Below are 23,318 nucleotides of genomic sequence, written 5' to 3' on the forward strand. Positions count from 1 at the left end.
AAAATGTGGTCAGTGGAAGTACTTCAATTCACTCCCAAAAACTAAGTTGAACCAATAACCATCTTCTGGTTTTTAGTGCAGATCAGTTAATCCTTTCCTGCTGTGCAAGTAAAACAAACATTTGTGAGAATTTGCATTGGGGATGCATGTTTGGGAGCAACTTCCCTCAAACGTGGCCTAGCTCCAAACTAATCACGAAGTGCTTTCCCAGATGTCCTGGGACTCTTGACTGTATCCAGCTGGACTTCTCTAACAACCTATGAAATAGTGGAACTTGTAATCATTTTGGGCTCCGGGGGACCAGGACTAACCTTCCAAGTCAGTTCGCCCAAAGGTGGCCCCAATGGTGGCCCCAATGGGTAATACAATTAAGTTGGTCCTGCTCGGACCTTTCTGTCACTCCAAAAACCTGTTCAACAGACCCTTGCAGGAAGCATATTGTACTTCAGTACAACCTTCCCAGATACAGCATGCAGCATTGCCATGCTGGAGGTTTTTGAGTGTCAATAAAGGGACCCGGCCAGAACGAAGAAATTTTAACTGGACTAAGGCACAAAAGGATAAGTTACTTACCTTTGGTAACACCTTATCTGGTAGAGATATGATCTAGCACAGATTCCTTACCTCCCAGGCGTCAGGTTGGATCCAGAAGATTTTTGATAGCAGCACCTCTACGCGCCTGTAGGTGGTGTCAGCCGACACTGCGTGACAGCATAGGCGTTGTGTTAGTCGTTGTGACTTCCGCGTCATCAATATAACTGCCACTCTGGAGCGCTGACGTCAGTACTTTTCATGACTTTCCACACGTAAAGCACGGAGCCATTAAGTGACTGATCGTGGTGTGTTAAAAATGGCAACGAGGCCCCTGAAAGGGAAAAGCCCTCGACCCTAAACACCAATCTGCAGCGCAGGGAGGATGAATGGGTCGGCAAGGAATCTGCGGCTTGATCATGTCTCTACCAGATAAGGCTTTACTGAAAGTAAACCTGTCCATCTGATAGAGACATCTAGCCACAGATTCCTTACCTTTGAACAGATACCTAAGCAATGCAATCTCCAGAGGAGGGACTGCGGAAAGGTTTAGACCAGAAAGTCCTGCAAGACAGAGGGACCAAACGGGCCTTCTCTGAGAACCTGGGAATCCAGAGAGTAGCGTCTGGCAAACATGTGCAGTAATGCCCATGTGGCCCCAAGGCAGATATCTGAAACGGGAACCCCATGCTGGAGAGCCGTGGTGGCAACTTTTGCCCTGGTGGAATTGGCTATAAGCCCTTAAGGAGGATCCTTCTTTGCCAAGGCGAAACAGATTTTAATACAGAGGATAACCCAGCGGTATATAGTCCTCATTTGGACAGCACGCCCTTTCTTTGCGATCACGTACCCTATAAAGAGTTGGTCATCCACCCGGAACTCTTTGATTCGATAAGAGGTAGAACAATACTACACTTTTTGGGTCCAGACGATGGAGATACTCCTCTTCCTCGGAAGGGTGCGGAAGTGCATAGAAAGTGGGTAGAGTAACCAACTTACCCATATGAAAGGGTGTTACCACCCTAGGTAGAAAAGAAGCCCTTTTGCGGAGCACCACTTTATCCGGAAAGATAGCCAGGTAAGGAGGCTGTGACAACAGTGCGTGCAATTCGCTCGCCTGGCAGAGGTTAGTGCCACTAAGAAGGCTGTTTTTATGGTGAGCAGCAGTAGAGGGAAGTTGTGCAGTGGCTCAAACAGTGAACACATCTGAAAGGTGAGAAACAAATTAAGGTCCCAAAGCCTCATAATAAAGGGTGAAGGGGGGTTGGGGGAGAACCAGTGGGTTAACCCCTTCAAAAGTTTCTGAACCAGAGGGGATTTGAAAATAGAAGGCTGATCAGGTAAATGACTAAAAGAGGAAAGGGCCGAAAGATAGCCCATCAAGGTGCTCAGAGCAGAGCCCTGCTGGGCCAAGGAAAGTATGAACAGGAGGATATTAGATACAAATGCAGATAGAGGGTATATAGACCGTTCTGTACAATATTTTTAAAAAATTGGACCATCGGAGGGCATTAACCAACTTCGTGGAGGGATGCCTGGCTGCCAGAATAACCTCACAAACTTTGGGAATACGATCGAAAGCGGTCAGCTGTCGCCGCTAAATCTCCATGCAAGGAGGCGGAGAGTGGGCAGGTTTGGCTGCTGCGGCTGGAGGTCTTCCTGAAGGGGCAGCCTGATCAGAGGATCAATGCTCATTGATGGGGTGTGCAGCTACCACTCGAACAGCCAGGTCTTGAGACGTCTTCTGAAGGTCAGCAGGTCCTCGTCTGTTGCAGGTGGGTGGGGAGGGTGTTCCATGTCTGCGAGGTAGGAAAATGATCTGCCACCTGTGGTCACCCTGTGGATGCATGGAACCGTGGCGAGGGCGAGGTCAGCGGATTGAAGCTGGCGGTTCGGGGTGTAGAAGGGGAGACATTTGTTGAGATATGCTGGTCCGGTGTTATGGAGTGCTTTGGGAGCGTGGGTGAGGAGCTTGAAGGTGATCCTATTGTTGACTGGGAGCCAGTACAGATCTCTCAGGTGGGCAGTGATGTGGGTGTGGCGGGGGATGTCTAGGATGAGGCGTGCAGAGGCGTTCTGTATGCGTTGTGTTCTTTTCTCGAGTTTGGCCGTGGTTCCTGCGTAGAAGGCGTTGCCGTAGTCCAGTCTGCTGCTGACGAGGGCCTGGGTGATTCTGGTTCCGGTGGGGATCCATCTGTAGATCGTGCGAAGCATGCGGAGGGTGTTGAAGCAGGAGGAGACGGCGTTGACTTGCTGGGTCATTTAGAGCGATGAGTCCAGGATGAAGCCCAGGTTGCATGCGTGGTCGGTGGGTGTCAGTGTGGCTCCCAGTGTGGCCGGCCACCAAGAGTTGTCCCAGGCGGAGGGAGTGGAGCCGTGGATGAGGACCTCTGTCTTGTTTGAGTTTAGCTTCAGGCGACTGTTCTTCATCTATTCGGCGACGGCCTTCATTCCTTTGTGGAGGTTAGTTTGGCAGTGGTGTGGTCCTTGGTGAGTGAGAGGATCAGCTGGGTATCGTAGACGTAAGACGATGTTGAGGTTGTGCGATCGGACGATGTTGGCGAGCGGTGCCATGTACTAGCCTCCCTTTGATGGATGGCAGAAAGGCTTTTAATGCTAGTCAGATCGCCCAAAACTCTAACAGGATTATATGGAGCCGGCCCTCTGCCAGAGACCAGAGTCCTCGGATCTCCACCTCTCCCAGATGGCCGCCCCATCCCAGAAGGGACGCATCCATTACTACTGTGAGGTGTAGATGGTGAAGGGAGAGGGGTCGGCCTTTGACCCAATTGTGGTTTGATAGCCACCACTGCAGGTCTTTCGCAGTGCCCTCCACGATCTGGACCAAGTCAGTGAGAATTCCCCGATGCTGCGCTCATTGGAGCTTCAGGTCCCACAGCAGGGCTCGCATGTGCCATCTCCCATGGCCCACAAGAAGGATGCAAGAGGCCATCAGTCCCAACAGCCTCAGTAATTTTTACTGAAATCTAGGATAGAGGTTGAAATATCAGCATCCTAGCCCGAATATCCTGGACTTGCTGCTCAGTAGAATAAGCCCGAAACTGCACCGTGTCCAGACCTGCTACGATGAAGAGCGTCTTCGAGGGAGTCCAGTGTAACTTTAGCATGTTGATAGTGAACCCCAGCAAGTGCAAGAGGTTCGCCGTAGTCTGGAGATGGGAAAAGACTGCTTGGGAGGAGCCCGCCTCCAACTAGCAGTCGTCGAGATAGGAGAAGACTGGAACCACTGATCTCCGCAGATGAGCTGCGAATATCGCCATCACCCTGGTTAACACTCGTGGGTCACTGGTGAGGTCAAAGGGGAACACAACAAACTAAAAGTGCTCCTGGTCCAATGTAAACCGCAGGTAGCGACGATGGGCCGACAGGACGGGAATTCAGTAATAGGCATACTGCAAGTCCAACGCTACCATCCAGTCTGCCGACAGGAGGCCGTGGTCGTAGCCGAAGGCGTGGGACCCACGGGATCGCCTTCACCTGGGGGGCCCTAAAGCGTGCGAGCAGGGTCAGATGCCTAAACACAACACACATGGAATAATAAAATTCCTGAAGTTGAGCGGAGGTCGCTCCTATTCCCGCAAAGGGAGGTGGACGCGGAGTCGACCTAGGTGCCTGCTCCGCTGAACAGGGCCTAAAACGCCAAGGCTCCTCTGGTGTAGCCATGCGAAGGCGAAGCACGCTTTAACTTCATGTGCTTCTTGTGGAGCCTCGTACCAGACGAAATAAACTTCGAGCCTACAGAGGGAAGCTCAGACCTTCCTCTCAACTGAGAATGGGGCCAGGATGGATGAGGCGACCCCCCTGGTGCATGCCGGGCCACGAATAGCTTCAGGGACTGCTCCTTTAAAGCCTCCGGATCCATGGCCTGGCATTCGGAGCAAGACTACCTGTTGTGGTCACTCTCTAGGCACCAGACACACCAGGTGTGACAGGTGCCGCACAGCTTGAAACCTAAAGTCTTCCTACTGGACATCCTAACACAAAAAGGAGGAGTCAGAAGGTCGAAAAAACTGTCAAAAAGTGACCAGGGGTAGCTATCTTCAGAAGATCGGCGGGCCGGAGTGGCCGTTATATTGACTAATCGGACGTCACCGAACACGACGCCTACCACATCACTCCAACGGCGCGCTGGAGAACAGCTATCAAAAATCTTCAGGATTCAGCCTGACGCCTTGAAGTTCACAGGTAAGGAATCTGCGGCTAGATGTCTCTATCAGATAGTATCCCACCATCAAGAGGATTCCCTGGGCGCAAAATTTGAACTTCTCTCTGAGCTTTTCCACACCAAGCCTAACTACTTCAGGGAGGCCTCATCCAACGGCTATTTGGCTTCAGAAAACTTCCTCAGATACAGTTGGCAACCTTGTCCTGCTGGAGAAATTTGACTTCCATTTTAGAGACGAAGTCAGAAGGTAAAATCTTTCAACAGGACAAACTTGCTTTATGTATCCAAAGCGAACTCCTTTGTGGTCAGGCTAAAATCGCACCTAGGTCCCCAGTCACCCACAAACAGTGTTTTCTATAGGCATTTTAGTTATTCTCTGTGCTTTTTCACTTAAATCTTTTCAAATTTAATCTCTGGTTCTCCTTATTGGATTTTTGACGTTTTGGATAAAATTTGTTGGATTTCTCTTTCTTTTAATAAATTGGAGTGTTTTTTTGTGTTATGTTTTAGGTTTGTTAACTGTTTTGGAATTTCTAAAGGATGAAAACAATAGCTACCAGGTGTTAAGCTCAGATTAAAATGATTGAAACCTCTTCCTTGGCCGGACAGGCTATAATCTTTGTTACTTGTGGTAAACTATCGTTCTCCGCCAAATTAATTCACTCTCACAGCTCGTTTATGCTAAATGTTTACACCTCCCTAACTCTTAGCTCAGATGACAGCTAGCAAGAGGGCAGTATTCCATGAGATGTAGTTCAGAAGTTCCATATGAATTGGCTGAAAAGGAGGCCGCACCAACTAACTGAGCACAATACAGCAGCACAACAGAAAACCCTCAGAAAGGATCTTCTTAAATTGCTTCATGTTTCTTTGGGAGAATGATGATGCATCGCCAACTTTGAGATTGCAGCCAATAAGTGAACACAAACTGATGAGCATTCAAGGCTTTTCTGGTCCAGGTATAGGGATATTTAATTGGTTGCATAAGTATAGGATTAACCCTTGTCCCTGGGACCACATTCAGAAGCACTTTCATTAAGTGTTATAAGTCTCTGGTGTGGCAAATCCTTGTCAATGTGCCAATACTGCTCCACAATCAGCTAGGATGTCAAGATGACAGAACTGTAAATTGTCAGGAATCAAGCTGTCCGGATGAGTGATTCCGGGTCATGGTGGAGGACCATGGTATTTTCAGTAGCGCCTGACATGGATCTTGAACTGAATCAGTGGAATTCGCAAAAGGAAAATAATTTCTTGTTCCAAGTTCTAAAGTGCTGAAGATGCTCCTTCTTGGATGGATGACTGGAAGATGTTTCTAGATATTCCAGGTTGAGCCTGGATTGCATGATTTGGAGTATCCAGAAATCCAAGTAATTTGTGTCTTTGCAATAGCCAAATCAGAAATTCTGGCCTGCACAGGTTGAATTCTTTACAGGGGGTAGTGTCAGGATGGCATGGTTAGAAAGTAAGGCTTGCTTTTGATTATTTTGGTAGTGTGACTGAGCAGTGCTTTATTATTCTCGCCGATTTGTGATGGACTTCATGTTGCCCTGTGGTTATAAGACGAACCTTGCACGTATCTGCTTCTCAGAACGGGGATGGTGGGAATAGGTAATATTGTCATCCTTCACTCCTGTACTGGTTGTAGCCTCCTCTGTAGGCCTGAGAAAGCCATGAAAAGGTGTGGAAGTTGTGCAGCTGTCTTGAAGGACTCCTAGAGAGTCCTGCATCAGTATCTGGTTTTATATTTTGCCAACGTGTCGTTCAGGTGCTAGCCAAAAAGGTTTGTCCATCAACCTGCACCTTGGGAGAGAATGACATAGACCTGAACCACATTATCTTCTCAGTACCACTGCTCCTGTAAGAAGACAGAAACCCCTATTTGAGACATCAATTGGCATGTCTATAATGAAAGCTGCTGCAATTGCACCTTCCTTCACAGTGGATTAAGCCTCTTCTCTCCAGAGTTCGGGAATGAAGTCAATGAGTGATTGAATGCTGTGCAACATTTGACAGTTGTAGCAGCAGAGGATCAAGAAAGCATTTGCTGCTTTGATAGACGTCACCACCACAGAGCGGACTCTGGGGTACAAGTATCCAATATATCTCCCATCTCTATCCCGAGGAGCAGATGCTGGAATTATACGATTCTTTAGCCATCACTGAGCAACTGCCACAATAATAGAATACAGCCTGGCATGGCCAATAAAACGAAGTGCAGACGTCGGTGCTCTGTATTTATTTTCGAGGTGTGGTGCCACCACTTGGACCGTGACAAGCGTTCGCATGGGTTTTAACCCTTCCTCCAACATGGGATCTAGGTTAGGAATGGAATGAGTTGTGTTTCTGGGCTGTTCTTTAAAACATAAGAAGCACTGCTGCTTCACTAAGGATATTGGAAGATCTAACTTCTTTGCTGGTCTTGAAAGCAGGCAATGTCCGATTGAGTCTGGTTGTGGATGCATCTTCTAGCCTTCCTTGGGTAGAATAAAATCACTCAATTCCTTCTCATCTTGGCTTTCACCAGCAGTGTCTTGTTGTTATTCCACAACCTCAAATTCCTCCTCAAGAAGCTCTGAATCCTGATCCCTATCTTGAGAGTCAACCTACAGCTTGTCCTCAGATGGCAAAAGGGATGGCATTGACAGACATGTCAAAGGCTGGGCAGTGTCAATGGGCATGACACAGGTGGTGGAAGTGACTGTGGTAGTGGCGGCCGCAATGAGAGAGGATATTGCGGAGAATAGAAATGCTATAGTTCAGGAATCAGCCTTTGGAAAGTTTGCATCTTCTGTTGCAACTTAGACAGGAAGGCAACTGGCACCTCCATTCAGTCCTTAATTTGTAAACAAATGAGCGCTGGTGTCCAAAGCAGTCCTTAGAAGGCTGCAGGCAGTGCTATTAGATGTTGGTGAAAAGAATACCAAAGCAGCATATGTTTGAATCCACCTCTAGCCTCTAATCTACTACCATACACTCCCTGGCCCTTTATCTCCCTCTTGCAGGTTCCTACTTTCTCCTTTCGTGGCAGATTTTCCATCTTTCTCTTCCTCAGTCTTTCCACTGAGTGTTTTTTCCTCTCTTGCTCAGGGTAAATGTCTTATGCAGAAAAATCAGTGGCAGTCTCCAAATTGAGTGCTGGTGGGCACCACTGGCAACTACCGGCTCAAATTAATCACAGTCTGCATTACTGTAAATTTACATAACTGGCACTTTCATTCATACATAGGCTCCTAGTCTCTTGAGCTATCTTCAGATGGGAAATTTTTGGGGCTCAAAAGTAAGTCTTGCTGACAGTCTACACTTCCTTTGTCCCTCTTCATAAGCCTTCTCCTTGACTAATGGAACGCAGAGCAACTCCAACTGTGTGATCTATATGTCAAGTCTGAGGCTTTAGTCTTAGTCACGAAATTCAACCTGTAGCTCAGAATCAAGACATATGCTAGCAATTGAGCAGAAACCTTCAAACAGATCTCAATAGGCGGTTTCCAAAACTTGAAAAAAGGGTACTTCTGTCATCAATGGTACAAGTGCCTTTGAAGGAGTGCTCTTCTTAACATATTATGCAGCTGGAGTTGCTGTCCAGTGTCAGCGAAGAGATTCTTGCCATCATTGCAAGGGTTTGGTCACCGTTGACCATGTTGTAATCGGCAGGACACTGCCTGATAACTTTGCTGGTGATACCATTGTCGATTGGGAAAGCGTCTAGGACTGTCCAAGAAGACCCAGCGATGACTAAAGTCAAAGATTTACGCTGCACTACGGTCAGTGAAGCTGGATTTTTGAGCCATTTTCTGCACAGGTTGTTCTTTTCTCAACACCTTCTCTGATGTCAGCTGGACCTTATCCTTGGAGGAGATTGATGCACTCATACATTATGGTACATTAGTAATACTTGGTAGCAAACTCGTTCCATCAGCAGTTTCTTGACAATATAAAAACTGAGCCAGAATCAGTTAAGTAGACTTATCAAGCAACCACTGCAAAACAATCCATAAAAACAAATGCTACATAGCTTCCTTGGTGGGTATCCGAGCCATGGTCACGTAGGGCTTAGGGCAAAAGACTAAATTCAAAACATTCACCCCAGTCAAGAGATCTGGGTTAAATCCATTATTCTTTTGGTCACCATGCCACCCCAGTTTAGACCTGGCCCTATGCAAATTAGTCTTGACCCTGTGCCCCCTGGGAACAGTCCAGCCCGAACTGCCAAGCCAGGTCCTCCCTGGACCGGAAACAAGCATCCTAGTCCCAGTGCAGAGTGAGCCCGGGACCCACGTCTGGGCATACCCGGCGCACCTAGGGCGAGAAAGCAAAAGACACAATTGATGGACAGAATGCAGAACAAATCAAAACATTCACTCCCAGTCAAGAGGTAGGGCTGAGGGACCAGAGTCAACAGTCAGTGCCATTGAGCCATAGCTCATTGCCATAGAAAACAATTATGTGATCCAAACGTGCCCTGAGAAACACAGGAAAAGGGGGATTTCAGGACGCATGCACGCTGGAGAAAGCATCGATTAATGCTTCAAACAGAAATATTGTGAAACACCAAGTATTGGTATAGACTAACTTGTTCGGAGAAAACACTCCTAGAGATAAGGTATCAACTCTGGGACCATCTAAAATGTAGAAGGCACAGAGGTAGAAGGGATAAACAAATGCAAATGCAACAACCAAGTTAAGGTCCCACTGGAACATAATGAAAGGCACAGTTACATAAGCTTACACGTAAGCCCTGTCAAGAAAGTCATCACAACAGAGACTTGCAAATATATATATATATATATATATATATATATATATACACATATATAAATATATAACAAACACTGGAAATCGCCGCACTTCCGCAGTACGTGTGGCGAACAGAGAACGCGAATCCTCCCAGAATTATGCATTGTTGTTGTTTTTATTTAGAGCTTCCAATCTGACGCGTTTCGGACTGGAACGTCTTTGCTCACAGATAGCCAGGTAAAGCTCGCCATATTTTTAAATATGCATTGTGCTAACCACGTGATCAAATAACAGAAAAAATACTATACATTTGAATGTGTGCACTCTGGTCAGTGTTTTCTAAAATGATTACACATTAATCTCATTCACTTTGTTTCTATCATACACAAAAAATTGCCAAAGAATTTAACAATAGATATTTTTTTGTGTTGTTGGCGGCCTCAGAATAACTATCAGCTGAGAAGTAGAGATAGTTATGGTACCCAGAAGTTATTCTGCGGCTCATTTCATTAATACTACATATTGTTTTATGTATCTTACTATCTACTGACCAAATCTATTACGGTCAGTCTGATGAGATGTTTTATACAAATTGCGCCTGCACACTAGAGTAAACATATGACTACTGTGCAACACTGAACATTTATCACCACTTATTCCTGCTTGAATGCTAATAATGGTCATGTGCAAATATCACAAAATAGTATGTAAACGAACTACAGTACAACAATAATAAATCTCTATACATTTCCCTATCCAAGAGAGAAATGACATCAAAATTTGCTTTCCAGATTTTTTTACTGCACAAATGCTTATAATAAATAAGTGAAAGTACTGCAACGTCATGTAAACATTGACTCTTGTGCAAAAATGCAATTAGATTCCAAAGATAGAATAAATATAGGACAAAATGGGTCCAATAACACCCTAAAATCACGTGTCTCATAAGAATAAATTTTAAGCCACTAAAGCACTGATATCTTCTTTACACTTGATGCATCTCTACCATACAGTATAACATTATTTTGCCCAGCTGTCGCTAATAAAGTATTGTATACTGGACTTGCCCAGAGTCAGGTGTCACACCAAAAAAGTATTAGTATATAAAGTGCAAGTGCTAAACTTAATAAAAAAACCATTGTGGAGAAGTGAAAATGAATTATTTAAAAATGTGCATACTACAGGAAGGCCTAACTGACCCTGGATCTAATACCTATCACACCTCAATAGATGACACGTACCAGAGTAATTAAATCAGTGTGGTACTCGGCCTGATTGCTATAGGAAGTGATATATATATATATATATACATAACTGAAAAAACCATAGGTTTCACACCAGTTATAGTTAGGAATTAGCATTTTAAAAACCTATTAAATTCACTGAAAAAACCATAGGTTTCACACCAGTTATAGTTAGCTGGAAAGTTTACTCGCATAAAACCATTGAAATTCCAACGTTATAGTTAGTTGGACTCACTATAACTTGCGCGCCTGCAATGCACTGCTGATGACGTCACATATTACATCAGTTGTTTTGAAGCCACAACACACGTGCTGTGTGTTCTCACTTGCATTATAGCTCGCAGATGTGCTACTGCAGCTCTATCCACACGCCTCTGTTTACACTACTGCTCACCGGCCTCTTACCTAAAGCTGCAGCCGGATTGTTGCACTACTTACTCAGCCCACATGTTGCAGTACTTGCACTACAACCCCCACGTTGCACTATTCACATTCTTGCACACATGTCAGGCTGGTCTTTTATCAATGCAATCTGCGAAGTCGCTGTTCTACATTGGCTGTCCGAAGGGTCTGCCTACACCAGACCCCATCCATTGCACGACTTGCCCTTCAGGCCACACGCTTCCCTACTTGCAGTACAACGTTGCGCCATCGCTGCATCTTAGGGTGGGGGGGGGATGGGTGGGGGGAAGGGGGGAGTCGCTTTGATGAGGGGGTGGAACGCCCCACCGACCACACGCGTCGTCCCCTATGAAGAAGGCGGAGCACTACCTCGTGCCATCTACGCTCGGGCCGCCCGGGCAAGCCTCCCCATAACCTCGGAGAAAACGACCTAAAGCGGCAACCATCAGTGATGTGACGCCTCTTAGGGAAGCGACACCATCCCTGTGCTCCTTGCTGCACGGCCCCCACATGGGACACCAGTTCCCTTCCTCGGCCACACCACGTGCACCAAATCCCCACCGCAGAAGGTGGGGCTTGAAACCACGACCTCGATCATGAGTCGATGCCTACACGCAGAGCTACGCGACACAACAAAACAGTGTGAGAAGCCCAGCGGACAAGGGCATGAACAGGCGGCCACAAGAGACGACTGAAGCCACGAGCCAAACACGAGCGCATACTCTGGAAAAAAAAAACGTGTTAGGACCATACTGTGCAAACAGAAACATTAACACGGGCATGTACAGACAACAGCAAAAAACAAACAAAACCGTAAAACCAAAGACAACATGAGACAACCACTTCAGCCAAAGGCTTTTCCAAAATGACGAAAACATCACGGGACCAAAAAAAAAAAATAAAGTACACGCCCACCGCCACATGGCGTCAGAAAAGAGGCAGGATGAGAAAAACATCGCCGAAACGCCCACGAATCACCTCGAACGATGACAGGCAGATCTCACTTCCAATGGCTAGCCTCCATTTATGGAGGTAGCCAATGGGAGTGAGAGGCGTGACAAAGCACCATGCTCTTTACAAAAGATGTCGCCTGTGCGAATGCTGCTGTGCAGCGGACGCCAGGCGAAACCTAAATAAGGCTTCATTTTTAAAAACCTCTGTCATTCTTTTTTCTTCATGGTACGCTCCCCCGTCCGCTCCCCGGTGGGCATACCGGGCCCTCCCCCCGCAAAAAAAAAAAAAAAAAAAATCGAAAAAAATTTACATTTTTTTTCGCCCCGCGGGGCCCTTTTATAGCCCCCACATCAAACCTATGGGGTCAGGGGGGGTCTACTCTGCCCCCTTAAGGTCAATTCCCCCTTTGTTTTTGCCACCTCTTGTGTCTCGATCCTACCGAGACACAATATGGCGGCCGCTCCGTACTGTTTGGAATGGTATTCACCTGTTACAACGCATTTTTTACAACGCAGTACTGTTACAACGCAGTTTTTACAACGCAGGTACTGTTACAACGCATACTTTTACAACTTATACTGTTACAACGCAGGTACTGTTACAACGCAGGTACTTTTACAACGCATATATATATGTATATGTATTTTATTTTATATGTTATTTTTTTAAATTATTTTAAATTATGTCAGATTGTAGTAATATTAAAATATTAATTATATTAATTTATTATTATTAATAATTAATAAATGAATAATTGTAAAATTATGTATTATTCAAAAGAAAAGTATAGGATACATTGTAGTAATATTAATATATTTAAATTTATTAGTAATAATTAATTAATGAAAAGTATTTTTGTAAGTATTTTTGTAAAAAAATAAAAATTGATACATAAAAATATCTTTTAATATAGTATGTAATTTTATAGTTGATTTCAGGAATCTGTTTAATGAATTTTTTGGATAGTAATAATTTATATATTCATTGTAATTTAATATTGTTTATAATATTGTATAATAGAAATGTAGGAATGTATATTTAATTATAGTAACTAATATTTAGGGTACTAAAAAATAAAATTATTAGAACATATTTATTTCTTATTTGTATTTTCAATTGTTTTAATTTTTGTATATTATTATTATTTTAATTGAAGTATTAATTAGTATGTATATATTAATAATTAAATAAGGAAATAAATATATTAGAAATATATATATATAATATTAATTTTGAATTATTTTGAATTTTAGACATTATTATATATTTCTAAATGTTATTTATTTTTTTTTTTATGTTTTTAAAAATATTTTGGTCATAGATTATTTTCTATTATTTTTTTAATAAATTAAAAAAATTGTTTTCTACAGGTATACTTTATAAGTATTTTGTTTTTTAAAAAAATTAATTTTTAATTGATTTTGTTGGTGATATACTTATATTTAAGTTTCCGTTCCCACGCTTTACTATTGTTTTCTATGGATACATTTGTCCTTCATTTATTTCCTTGACACAACTAGTTATGTAGAGCGGCTCGGAATAAAAGGAAAGGAAACGAAAGGAAAGAGGAGGAAAAAAGCGGAACAGAAAGAAGAAAACAGGTATAGTATGGAAGTATATATTTTACATTATATTTTAAAAGTTAAGATATACAGATTTAATTAAATAAATACGTAGAGATCTGTTTTTGTAAATATAAATAACTTTTTATTACATATAAAAAATATTAATACATTCAACACTTTTTAATACATTTTATGTATATTTTTCTAAATTTTTATATATACATGTAATCATATTTAAAAATAATATTTGTTTATAAATTGCAATATATTACAATGTACAGTAGTCCTTTCTTTATTGTTGCAGCTTATTCTGACGTTTTCACGTATACGCGTGCGTCGTCGGCCATTTTGTGGGTATCCGGAGCTGGAAGCAGGAGGAAGCAGCAGGACGCTGATCTACGTCCAGGTAGGAAAACAATTTAATACTAACTAATAAAGTTAAATAATAGATATGCATTTATTGTAAGGATAAGTTAAGTAGAGGTTGCTCGAAATAAAAAAAAACTTAAAAAAACAACATGTCGCTACTCGTATTAATAGAATATGCCGATGTTGGGTCGGATGGGCGTGGGGAAGATCGGTAAATATAATTAAAGTAAGAATTAGTTGAATTTTAGTAAAAAAACCTGAAAAGGGGTTTTGAAATGTATAACAAATATTTTATAATGTATTTATGTATGCAAATTATTAAAATGCATTTTCGAGTGATATAACAGTTTGTAAATATTGAGCTTGAGAATGTTAGTTGCTATGTGGTTAAAATATCATATGAATGTGAATAAAGATATTTCCAATGTTATCCTGGTGCTTTTTCGAAAAAAATTTGTATTTTAAGAAGATTATGATGTAGGGTTTATTTCCGATTCACTGGTTGTCTGATTGTTTATATTGGTTACATTTCAGTTATTTAATATTCATTTCGGAAATATTATTGCTTTGTTTATTCGAGCCTTTGGATATTGTGGTATAGTAGTTTGAAAGGCATAACTGATGTATATTGATTTGAATTTAAAAAATTCGAAGTCTGTCTTTTTTTGTATTGGGAGGAGTAGAGAATATATAAATGTTAAAAAATAACATGAAAAATTAAAAATAATTTTTCTATGTTTGGAGAAATGTTGTAGGAATTATCAATTGAAGAGGAAATATGGAAATATCAATATATCGAATACATTTATATTTTAACCATTAATTTTATGGTGTGGTTTTCAAAGAAGACTTTATGATAAATTTGAAAATGCATTTTATTTTTTTTTGCAATGTACTTTAATATTATTCAAAAATGCAGGACCAAAATTTATTTCTTTTGGAAAATATTGCTTCAGTTATTGTTTCTAAAGTCTTATGTGATTCAAAAATTAAAAAAAAATATCTCATGTAAGGGATTTATTTTTAAAAAATTGTTTATAAAAAAAGAGGAAATATGACCCAACATATAATATTAAAAAATGTGTTTGTAAAAATGTTTTGACGAATTAGAATTAGAAAAATATTTAAATTTTGGTAGAAGCAGGAAAGTAATGTAAATTATAGATTAAAAAGAAAGGATGTTAGCTAGATTCTCAAGGTAATCTAAAGCCACACACAACGAAAATTGTTGTAGTAGTGCCAATAGTCGTTCAGACATATCTTTAGTTCTTTGGGTAATCCGTGAGTTTAGACTACCAGTGAGAGTTTGAGAAAGTCTCATTTCTTGGAAACTTTGCTCCTTCTTCAAAGTTTCCAGAAATGAATAGAAATTAGGGTGGGGTTTGCCGATTAAATGGTTGAAGGAGTTATGCCATCCCTCAATGGCATTATTTGTTTTTGCCTCTCCCTCTAGGCAACTCGAGTAACAGTTCCACCACTCCACATGGAAACGTGGCTTCCTCCTGCGACCCGATCTGCCTAGGTGTCCAATCCATGTGTCTTCCATATAATTTAAAATGGGTGCCAATTTATCTTCGTTACTTAAATAATACTCTGATTCTGTAATTGCAGTGTAGTACTCGTCTACACTTTCGGGAGGGACAAAACAAAGAGCAGTTAATTTTTTTAATTCGACTTGTAGTTTGCTGTCCTCTGAGTATTCAGTAACTAAGGATGTTTTTTGTAATTTACGCCAGAATGCCTGGGAAAAATGGAAAAAACACCCTTGAATTTGGGTATCCGTGTACAGTTTGGTGATCACATTGATCATACTCAATTCAAAATCAATAATAATTTTCCTAGGACTTTGGTTTGTTTTAGATTTAATCACAGTTAATAATTCTGTGTAAGTTGCTGAAGTCTTATCAGGCAGCAAACTATATACTAGGGGTATTACACTGTTATTAATTTTACCATGAATAGTATAAATTTGGGTGAATGGATGGGGCGTGCTTTTAAACGTCCCATCCATCATCCAAATTTCACTTGATTCAAGTTTAACAAGGTTGCGTGGGGTACTAAAAATTAAGATGCGCTTAAGAGGGTTTTCGTTGTCATGCAGGAGGAAAGGTTCATTAGAAAAAGTAATAGTAAGTTCAGGAGGAATAATAATATCAGAAAAGGTATGAGGTGTGTTTGTTTGTGTATTACTTGCCTGCTTTTGTCTTTGTATAATTCTGCGCAAATTATGTACGTTAGGGATATTGCTAGCAATATGAGTAGGGACATGTTGTGCAACCTGTCTTAAAATTGATCCAGTGGATTCATTGGAGGTGCTTGCAATAGCCTTCATCTCATTCACAGTTTCTCTCACATCAACTTCCATTGCAGAGGCAGAGTGGTTATGGTCAGTTGTTCTTACAATAATATCATTGACCGTAACCGCTCTGCCGCTGCAACGAGTTGTATGGTATTGCACGCATCTCCAATGAATCCGTGGATTACTTAACCTATCCTTACAATAAATGTATCCTTGATGTGCTAGTAACTGTTTCCCTTTCCTGGACGGAATATACTTAGCAGTTTGTTGTTGTGAAGACATTTTCTGGAAAGAAGAAAAGATTGTTTTAGTATTTGAATTATAGAAATGGAAAGCATAAAATTTGTATGTATTTTTCTTTTTATAAAACTCTCAATTCTGCACTTTTCTTAATGTAGCACTTTTTTGAGTTGAATTAGTAATTTACACCTCTAGACTATCCAGCACTTTCCCTACTGTAGCACTTGCCTGGAGTTGGAATAGTCATTTACACCTCTATACTATCCAGCACTTTCTCTACTGTTGCACTTACCAGGAGTTTGAATAGTAATTTACACCTTTAGACTAACCAGCACTTTCCCTACTGTAGCACTTACCAGGAGTCGGAATAGTAATTTAAACCTCTAGACTATCCAGCACTTTCCCTACTGTTGCACTTATCAGGAGTTGGAATAGTAATTTACACCTTTAGACTATCCAGCACTTTCCCTACTGTAGCACTTGCCTGGAGTTGGAATAGTCATTTACACCTCTATACTATCCAGCACTTTCTCTACTGTTGCACTTACCAGGAGTTGGAATAGTAATTTACACCTTTAGACTAACCAGCACTTTCCCTACTGTAGCACTTGCCAGGAGTTGGAATAGTAATTTAAACTTATAGACTATCCAGCACTTTCCTTACTGAAGCACTTACCAGGAGTTGGGATAGTAATTTAAACCTTTAGACTATCTAGCACTTTATGTACTGTAGCACTTACCAGGAGTTGGAATACTCATTTACACCTTTAGACTAACCAGCACTTTCCCTACTGTAGCACTTGCCAGGAGTTGGAATAGTAATTTAAACTTATAGACTATCCAGCACTTTCCTTACTGAAGCACTTACCAGGAGTTGGGATAGTAATTTAAACCTTTAGACTATCTAGCACTTTCCCTACTGTAGCACTAGCCTGGAGTTGGAATAATAATTTACACCTCTACACTATCCAGCACTTTTCCTACTGTAGCACTTGCCAGGATTTGGAATAGTAATTTACACCTTTAGACTATCCAGCACTTTCCCTACTGTAGCACTTGCCAGGAGTTGGAATAGTAATTTACACCTCTAGACTATCCAGCACTTTCCCTACTGTAGCACTTGCCAGGGGTTGGAATAGTAATTTACACCTCTACACTATCCAGCACTTTTAATATTGTTGCACTTACCAGGAGTTTATATAGTTATTTACACTTATACATTTTAGAAACCTTTTTGCAAAAATACCATGTGTTATTTATTACTGCATATGCATGTATTAAAAATGTATGTGGAAAAATGTTTTTAACTTACTCTTAGTGCTTTGGATCTTTACTTTGATTAAAGATGTCTTGGTTTTTTGGTGTTTGTTGTCCTGGAGGTTGGTCAAGTTTTAGTTTGGATGGAGATCTAAAAGAAAGAAAAGTTTGTTTAAAAATGTGTAACACATACTTTTGGAGAAGACTTATTTCTAAGTTTTTTTCACAGGCATGAGGTATTATATTGAAGTTCACTTTTGCACTTTCCCTGCTGTAGCATTTGCCAGGAGTTTGAATAGTAATTTACACCTTTAGACTAACCAGCACTTTCTCTACTGTTGCACTTACCAGGAGTTGGAATAGTAATTTACACCTTTAGACTATCCTGCATTTTCCCTACTGTAGCACTTGCCAGGAGTTGGAATAGTAATTTACACCTCTAGAGTATCCAGCACTTTCCCTACTGTTGCACTTATCAGGAGTTGGAATAGTAATTTACACCTTTAGACTATCCAGCACTTTCCCTACTGTAGCACTAGACTGGAGTTGGAATAATAATTTACACCTCTACACTATCCAGCACTTTCCCTACTGTAGCACTTATCAGGAGTTGGAATAGTAATTTACACCTTTAGACTATCCAGCACTTTCCCTACTGTAGCACTAGCCTGGAGTTGGAATAATAATTTACACCTCTACACTATCCAGCACTTTTCCTACTGTAGCACTTGCCAGGAGTTGGAATAGTAATTTACACCTCTAGACTATCCAGCACTTTCCCTACTGTTGCACTTACCAGGAGTTGGAATAGTAATTTAAACCTCTAGACTATCCAGCACTTTCCCTACTCTAGCACTTGCTTGGAGTTGGAATAGTAATTTACACCTCTAGACTATCCAGCACTTTCCCTACTGTAGCACTTGCCAGGAGTTGGAATAGTCATTTACACCTCTACACTATCCAGCACTTTTAATATTGTTGCACTTACCAGGAGTTTATATAGTTATTTACACTTATACATTTTAGAAACCTTTTTGCAAAAATACCATGTGTTATTTATTACTGCATATGCATGTATTAAAAATGTATGTGGAAAAATGTTTTTAACTTACTTTTAGTGCTTTGGATCTTTACTTTGATTAAAGATGTCTTGGTTTTTTGGTGTTTGTTGTCCTGGAGGTTGGTCAAGTTTTGGTTTGGATGGAGATCTAAAAGAAAGAAAAGTTTGTCTAAAAATGTGTAACATATACTTTTGGAGAAGACTTATTTCTAACTTTTTTTCACAGGCATGAGGTATTATATTGAAGTTCACTTTTGCACTTTCCCTGCTGTAGCATTTGCCAGGATTTGAATAGTAATTTACACCTTTAGACTAACCAGCACTTTCTCTACTGTTGCACTTACCAGGAGTTGGAATAGTAATTTACACCTTCAGAATATCCAGCACTTTCCCTACTGTAGCACTTGCCAGGAGTTGGAATAGTAATTTACACCTCTAGACTATCCAGCACTTTCCTTACTGTTGCACTTACCAGGAGTTGGAATAGTAATTTACACCTCTAGACTATCCAGCACTTTCTCTACTGTAGCACTTATTAGGAGTTGGAATAGTAATTTACATCTTTAGACTATTCAGCACTTTCCCTACTGTACCACTTACCAGGAGTTGGAATAGTAATTTACACCTCTAGACTATCCAGCACTTTCCCTACTGTAGCACTAGCCTGGAGTTGGAATAGTAATTTAGATCTCTACACTATCCAGCACTTTCCCTACTGAAGCACTTACCAGGAGTTGGGATAGTAATTTAAACCTTTAGACTATCCAGCACTTTCCGCTCTGTAGCACTTATCAGGAGTTGGAATAGTACTTTTCACCTGTAGACTATCCTGCACTTTCCCTACTGTTGCACTTACCAGGAGTTTATATAGTTATTTACACTTATACATTTAAGTAACCTTTTTGAATAAATACCATGTGTTATTTATTACTGCATATGCATGTGTTATATATGTATGTGGAAAAATGTTTTTAACTTACTTTTAGTGCTTTGGATCTTTACTTTGATTAAAGATGTCTTGGTTTTTTGGTGTTGGTTGTCCGGGAGGTTGGTCAAGTTTTGGTTTGGATGGAGATCTAAAAGAAAGAAAAGTTTGTATGGAAATGTGTAATACATACTTTTGGAGAAGACTTATTTTTATGTTTTTTTCACAGGCATGAGGTGTCATATTGAAGTCCACTTTAGCACTTTCCCTGCTGTAGCACTTGCCAGGAGTAGGAATAGTAATTTACACCTTTAGACTAACCAGCACTTTCCCTACTGTAGCACTTGCCAGGAGTTGGAATAGTAATTTACACCTTTACACTATCCAGCACTTTCCCTACTGTTGCACTTACCAGGAGTTGGAATAATAATTTACAGCTCTAGACTATCCAGCACTTTCCTTACTGTTGCACTTACCAGGAGTTGGAATAGTAATTTACACCTCTAGACTATCCAGCACTTTCCCTACTGTAGCACTAGCCTGGTGTTGGAATAGTAATTTACACCTCTAGACTATCCAGCACTTTCCTTACTGTAGCACTTACCTGGAGTTGGAATACTCATTTACACCTTTAGACTATCCAGCACTTTCCCTACTGTAGCACTTACCAGGAGTTGGAATAATTATTTACAGCTCTAGACTATCCAGCACTTTCCTTACTGTAGCACTTACCTGGAGTTGGAATACTCATTTACACCTGTATACTATCCAGCACTTTCCCTACTGTTGCACTTACCAGGAATTGGAATAGTCATTTACACCTCTAGACTATCCAGCACTTTCTCTACTGTAGCACTTATTAGGAGTTGGAATAGTAATTTACATCTTTAGACTATTCAGCACTTTCCCTACTGTACCACTTACCAGGAGTTGGAATAATAATTTACACCTCTACACTATCCAGCACTTTCCCTACTGTAGCACTTATCAGGAGTTGGAATAGTAATTTACACCTTTAGACTATCCAGCACTTTCCCTACTGTAGCACTAGCCTGGAGTTGGAATAATAATTTACACCTCTACACTATCCAGCACTTTCCCTACTGTAGCACTTGCAAGGAGTTGGAATAGTAATTTACACCTCTAGACTATCCAGCACTTTCCCTACTGTTGCACTTACCAGGAGTTGGAATAGTAATTTAAACCTCTAGACTATCCAGCACTTTCCCTACTGTAGCACTTGCTTGGAGTTGGAATAGTAATTTACACCTCTAGACTATCCAGCACTTTTCTTACTGTAGCACTTACCTGGAGTTGGAATACTCATTTACACCTTTAAACTATCCAGCACTTTCCCGACTGTAGCACTTACCAGGAGTTGGAATAATTATTTACAGCTCTAGACTATCCACCACTTTCCTTACTGTAGCACTTACCTGGAGTTGGAATACTCATTTACACCTGTATACTATCCAGCACTTTCCCTACTGTTGCACTTACCAGGAATTGGAATAGTCATTTACACCTCTAGACTATCCAGCACTTTCTCTACTGTAGCACTTATTAGGAGGTGGAATAGTAATTTACATCTTTAGACTATTCAGCACTTTCCCTACTGTACCACTTACCAGGAGTTGGAATAATAATTTACACCTCTACACTATCCAGCACTTTCCCTACTGTAGCACTTATCAGGAGTTGGAATAGTAATTTACACCTTTAGACTATCCAGCACTTTCCCTACTGTACCACTAGCCTGGAGTTGGAATAATAATTTACACCTCTACACTATCCAGCACTTTCCCTACTGTAGCACTTGCAAGGAGTTGGAATAGTAATTTACACCTCTAGACTATCCAGCACTTTCCCTACTGTTGCACTTACCAGGAGTTGGAATAGTAATTTAAACCTCTAGACTATCCAGCACTTTCCCTACTGTAGCACTTGCTTGGAGTTGGAATAGTAATTTACACCTCTAGACTATCCAGCACTTTCCTTACTGTAGCACTTACCTGGAGTTGGAATAATTATTTACACCTCTAGACTATCCAGCACTTTCCCTACTGTAGCACTTGCCTGGAGTTGGAATAGTCATTTACACCTCTATACTATCCAGCACTTTCCCTACTGTTGCACTTACCAGGAGTTTGAATAGTCATTTACACCTGTAGACTATCCAGCACTTTTTATACTGTAGCACTTACCATGAGTTGCAATATTAATTTACACTTGTACATTTCACAAAATTTTAATTATATATAACATGTGTTATTTATTATTGCTTATGCATGTCTTACGTATGTATTTTGAAAAGTATATTTCACTTACTGGTATTGTTTTGGTTCTTTATTCTGAAAAAATTTGTTCTGGTTTTCTTGTGTAGGTTGTCGTGGAGGTTGGTCAAGTTTTGGTTTTAATGGAGACCTAAAACAAAGAAAAGTATGTTTGAAAATGTGTGACTTGTAATTTTAGAGGAGAATGATTTTAATTTTTTTTTTCACAGGCATGAGACATCTTATTTAACTTTACTTTACTATGTTCTCTTCACTTTATGTATACATCTATTTTTCATACTGAAGCAATGTTCAATAGTTTTTTTTATTTGGTGCAAGATGGTAAAGTTTGAGACTTTTACACAGTTTGAAATTATTCGTTTTATTTATTACTTATTAACAATTTATATATACATTGCGCAATTTTTTTTAAACTTACTTTTCGATTAGGTATTTTGAATAGTCGAAATGTGTCCTTTCCCTCGCTGTTCGTTTCTTTTTCTTACTTGGATTGGTCTACTATTCTGAAAGATTTTTAAAAAAAACATCATTTTATTTTAACCTGCTTAAAGTGATGTATGTTTTCCCTTTCAATAGTAGTGTTTAGTTTCATTTAAAATATTTAATTTACCTTTTAAAGCGGAGTTGTAATTTTTTATCTGTCCGTTTTTTTATGAAGAAATTATTTATATGTAGTATGTCTGTGAGGGAAAAAATTTTGAACAGTTTACTCCTACTGCGGCGTTTTACATTTTTTAAAAAATAAACTAATTTTTAGACAATTAATGATTTACCTTATGTTTTCTTGCGAAAACGGGTCGCTTTCATAAAACAATGAAATGTACACGGATTTTGTGTGTAACCGTTTTGAATCGATTTCTAAAAGAAATATAATACATTATAAATCTATTAATACTACTGTATTATATTTGAAGCACGACTGGTTTTTTAGATTATTAATTTAAACATTTATGTATAATGTTATTTAGGACGTATTTACATAATATCGCATTAATCTCTATTCATTTGTAAAAAAAGCAGACATATTTTTGAAACATTGCCATTTAAAAACATATAGTTAAAATTAAAATAGTAGCTTTTTTATTAACATGGCTCTTTTTTATGGGGTTATCGTTTTCCGTACATATTACTTACTTGTAAATAGTTCGTAGTCGTAGTATTATATAGTTTTGTATTATCGATAGGATGATAGGGTCAAAAGTTCATAGAGTGCAATCTTACGTCTGCTCTCTCGGGTAGTTGAGAATCAACTAAT

At 40.2% G+C, this 23,318-nt stretch overlaps 2 protein-coding genes across 17 annotated transcripts in view; both read right to left on the reverse strand.

Annotated features, from left to right (window-relative positions):
- CPNE1 (copine 1) overlaps positions 1–23,318 on the reverse strand; it is a 662,572-nt gene that overhangs the window by 287,475 nt on the left and 351,779 nt on the right. The gene's annotated exons all lie outside the window — the stretch shown is intronic.
- LOC147705873 (uncharacterized) lies at positions 14,662–22,193 on the reverse strand. Its single transcript, XM_086932344.1, has 5 exons — positions 22,098–22,193; positions 19,825–19,920; positions 18,897–18,992; positions 17,840–17,935; positions 14,662–16,572 (listed from the first exon to the last, which is right to left on the reverse strand). The coding sequence occupies exon 5, from the start codon at positions 16,567–16,569 to the stop codon at positions 15,154–15,156; it is 1,416 nt and encodes a 471-aa protein (XP_086788470.1). The 5' UTR covers positions 16,570–16,572; positions 17,840–17,935; positions 18,897–18,992; positions 19,825–19,920; positions 22,098–22,193; the 3' UTR covers positions 14,662–15,153.

Source organism: Lissotriton vulgaris, chromosome 7 (genome assembly GCF_964263255.1).
Source record: "Lissotriton vulgaris chromosome 7, aLisVul1.2, whole genome shotgun sequence".
Lineage (NCBI taxonomy): Eukaryota > Metazoa > Chordata > Amphibia > Caudata > Salamandridae > Lissotriton > Lissotriton vulgaris.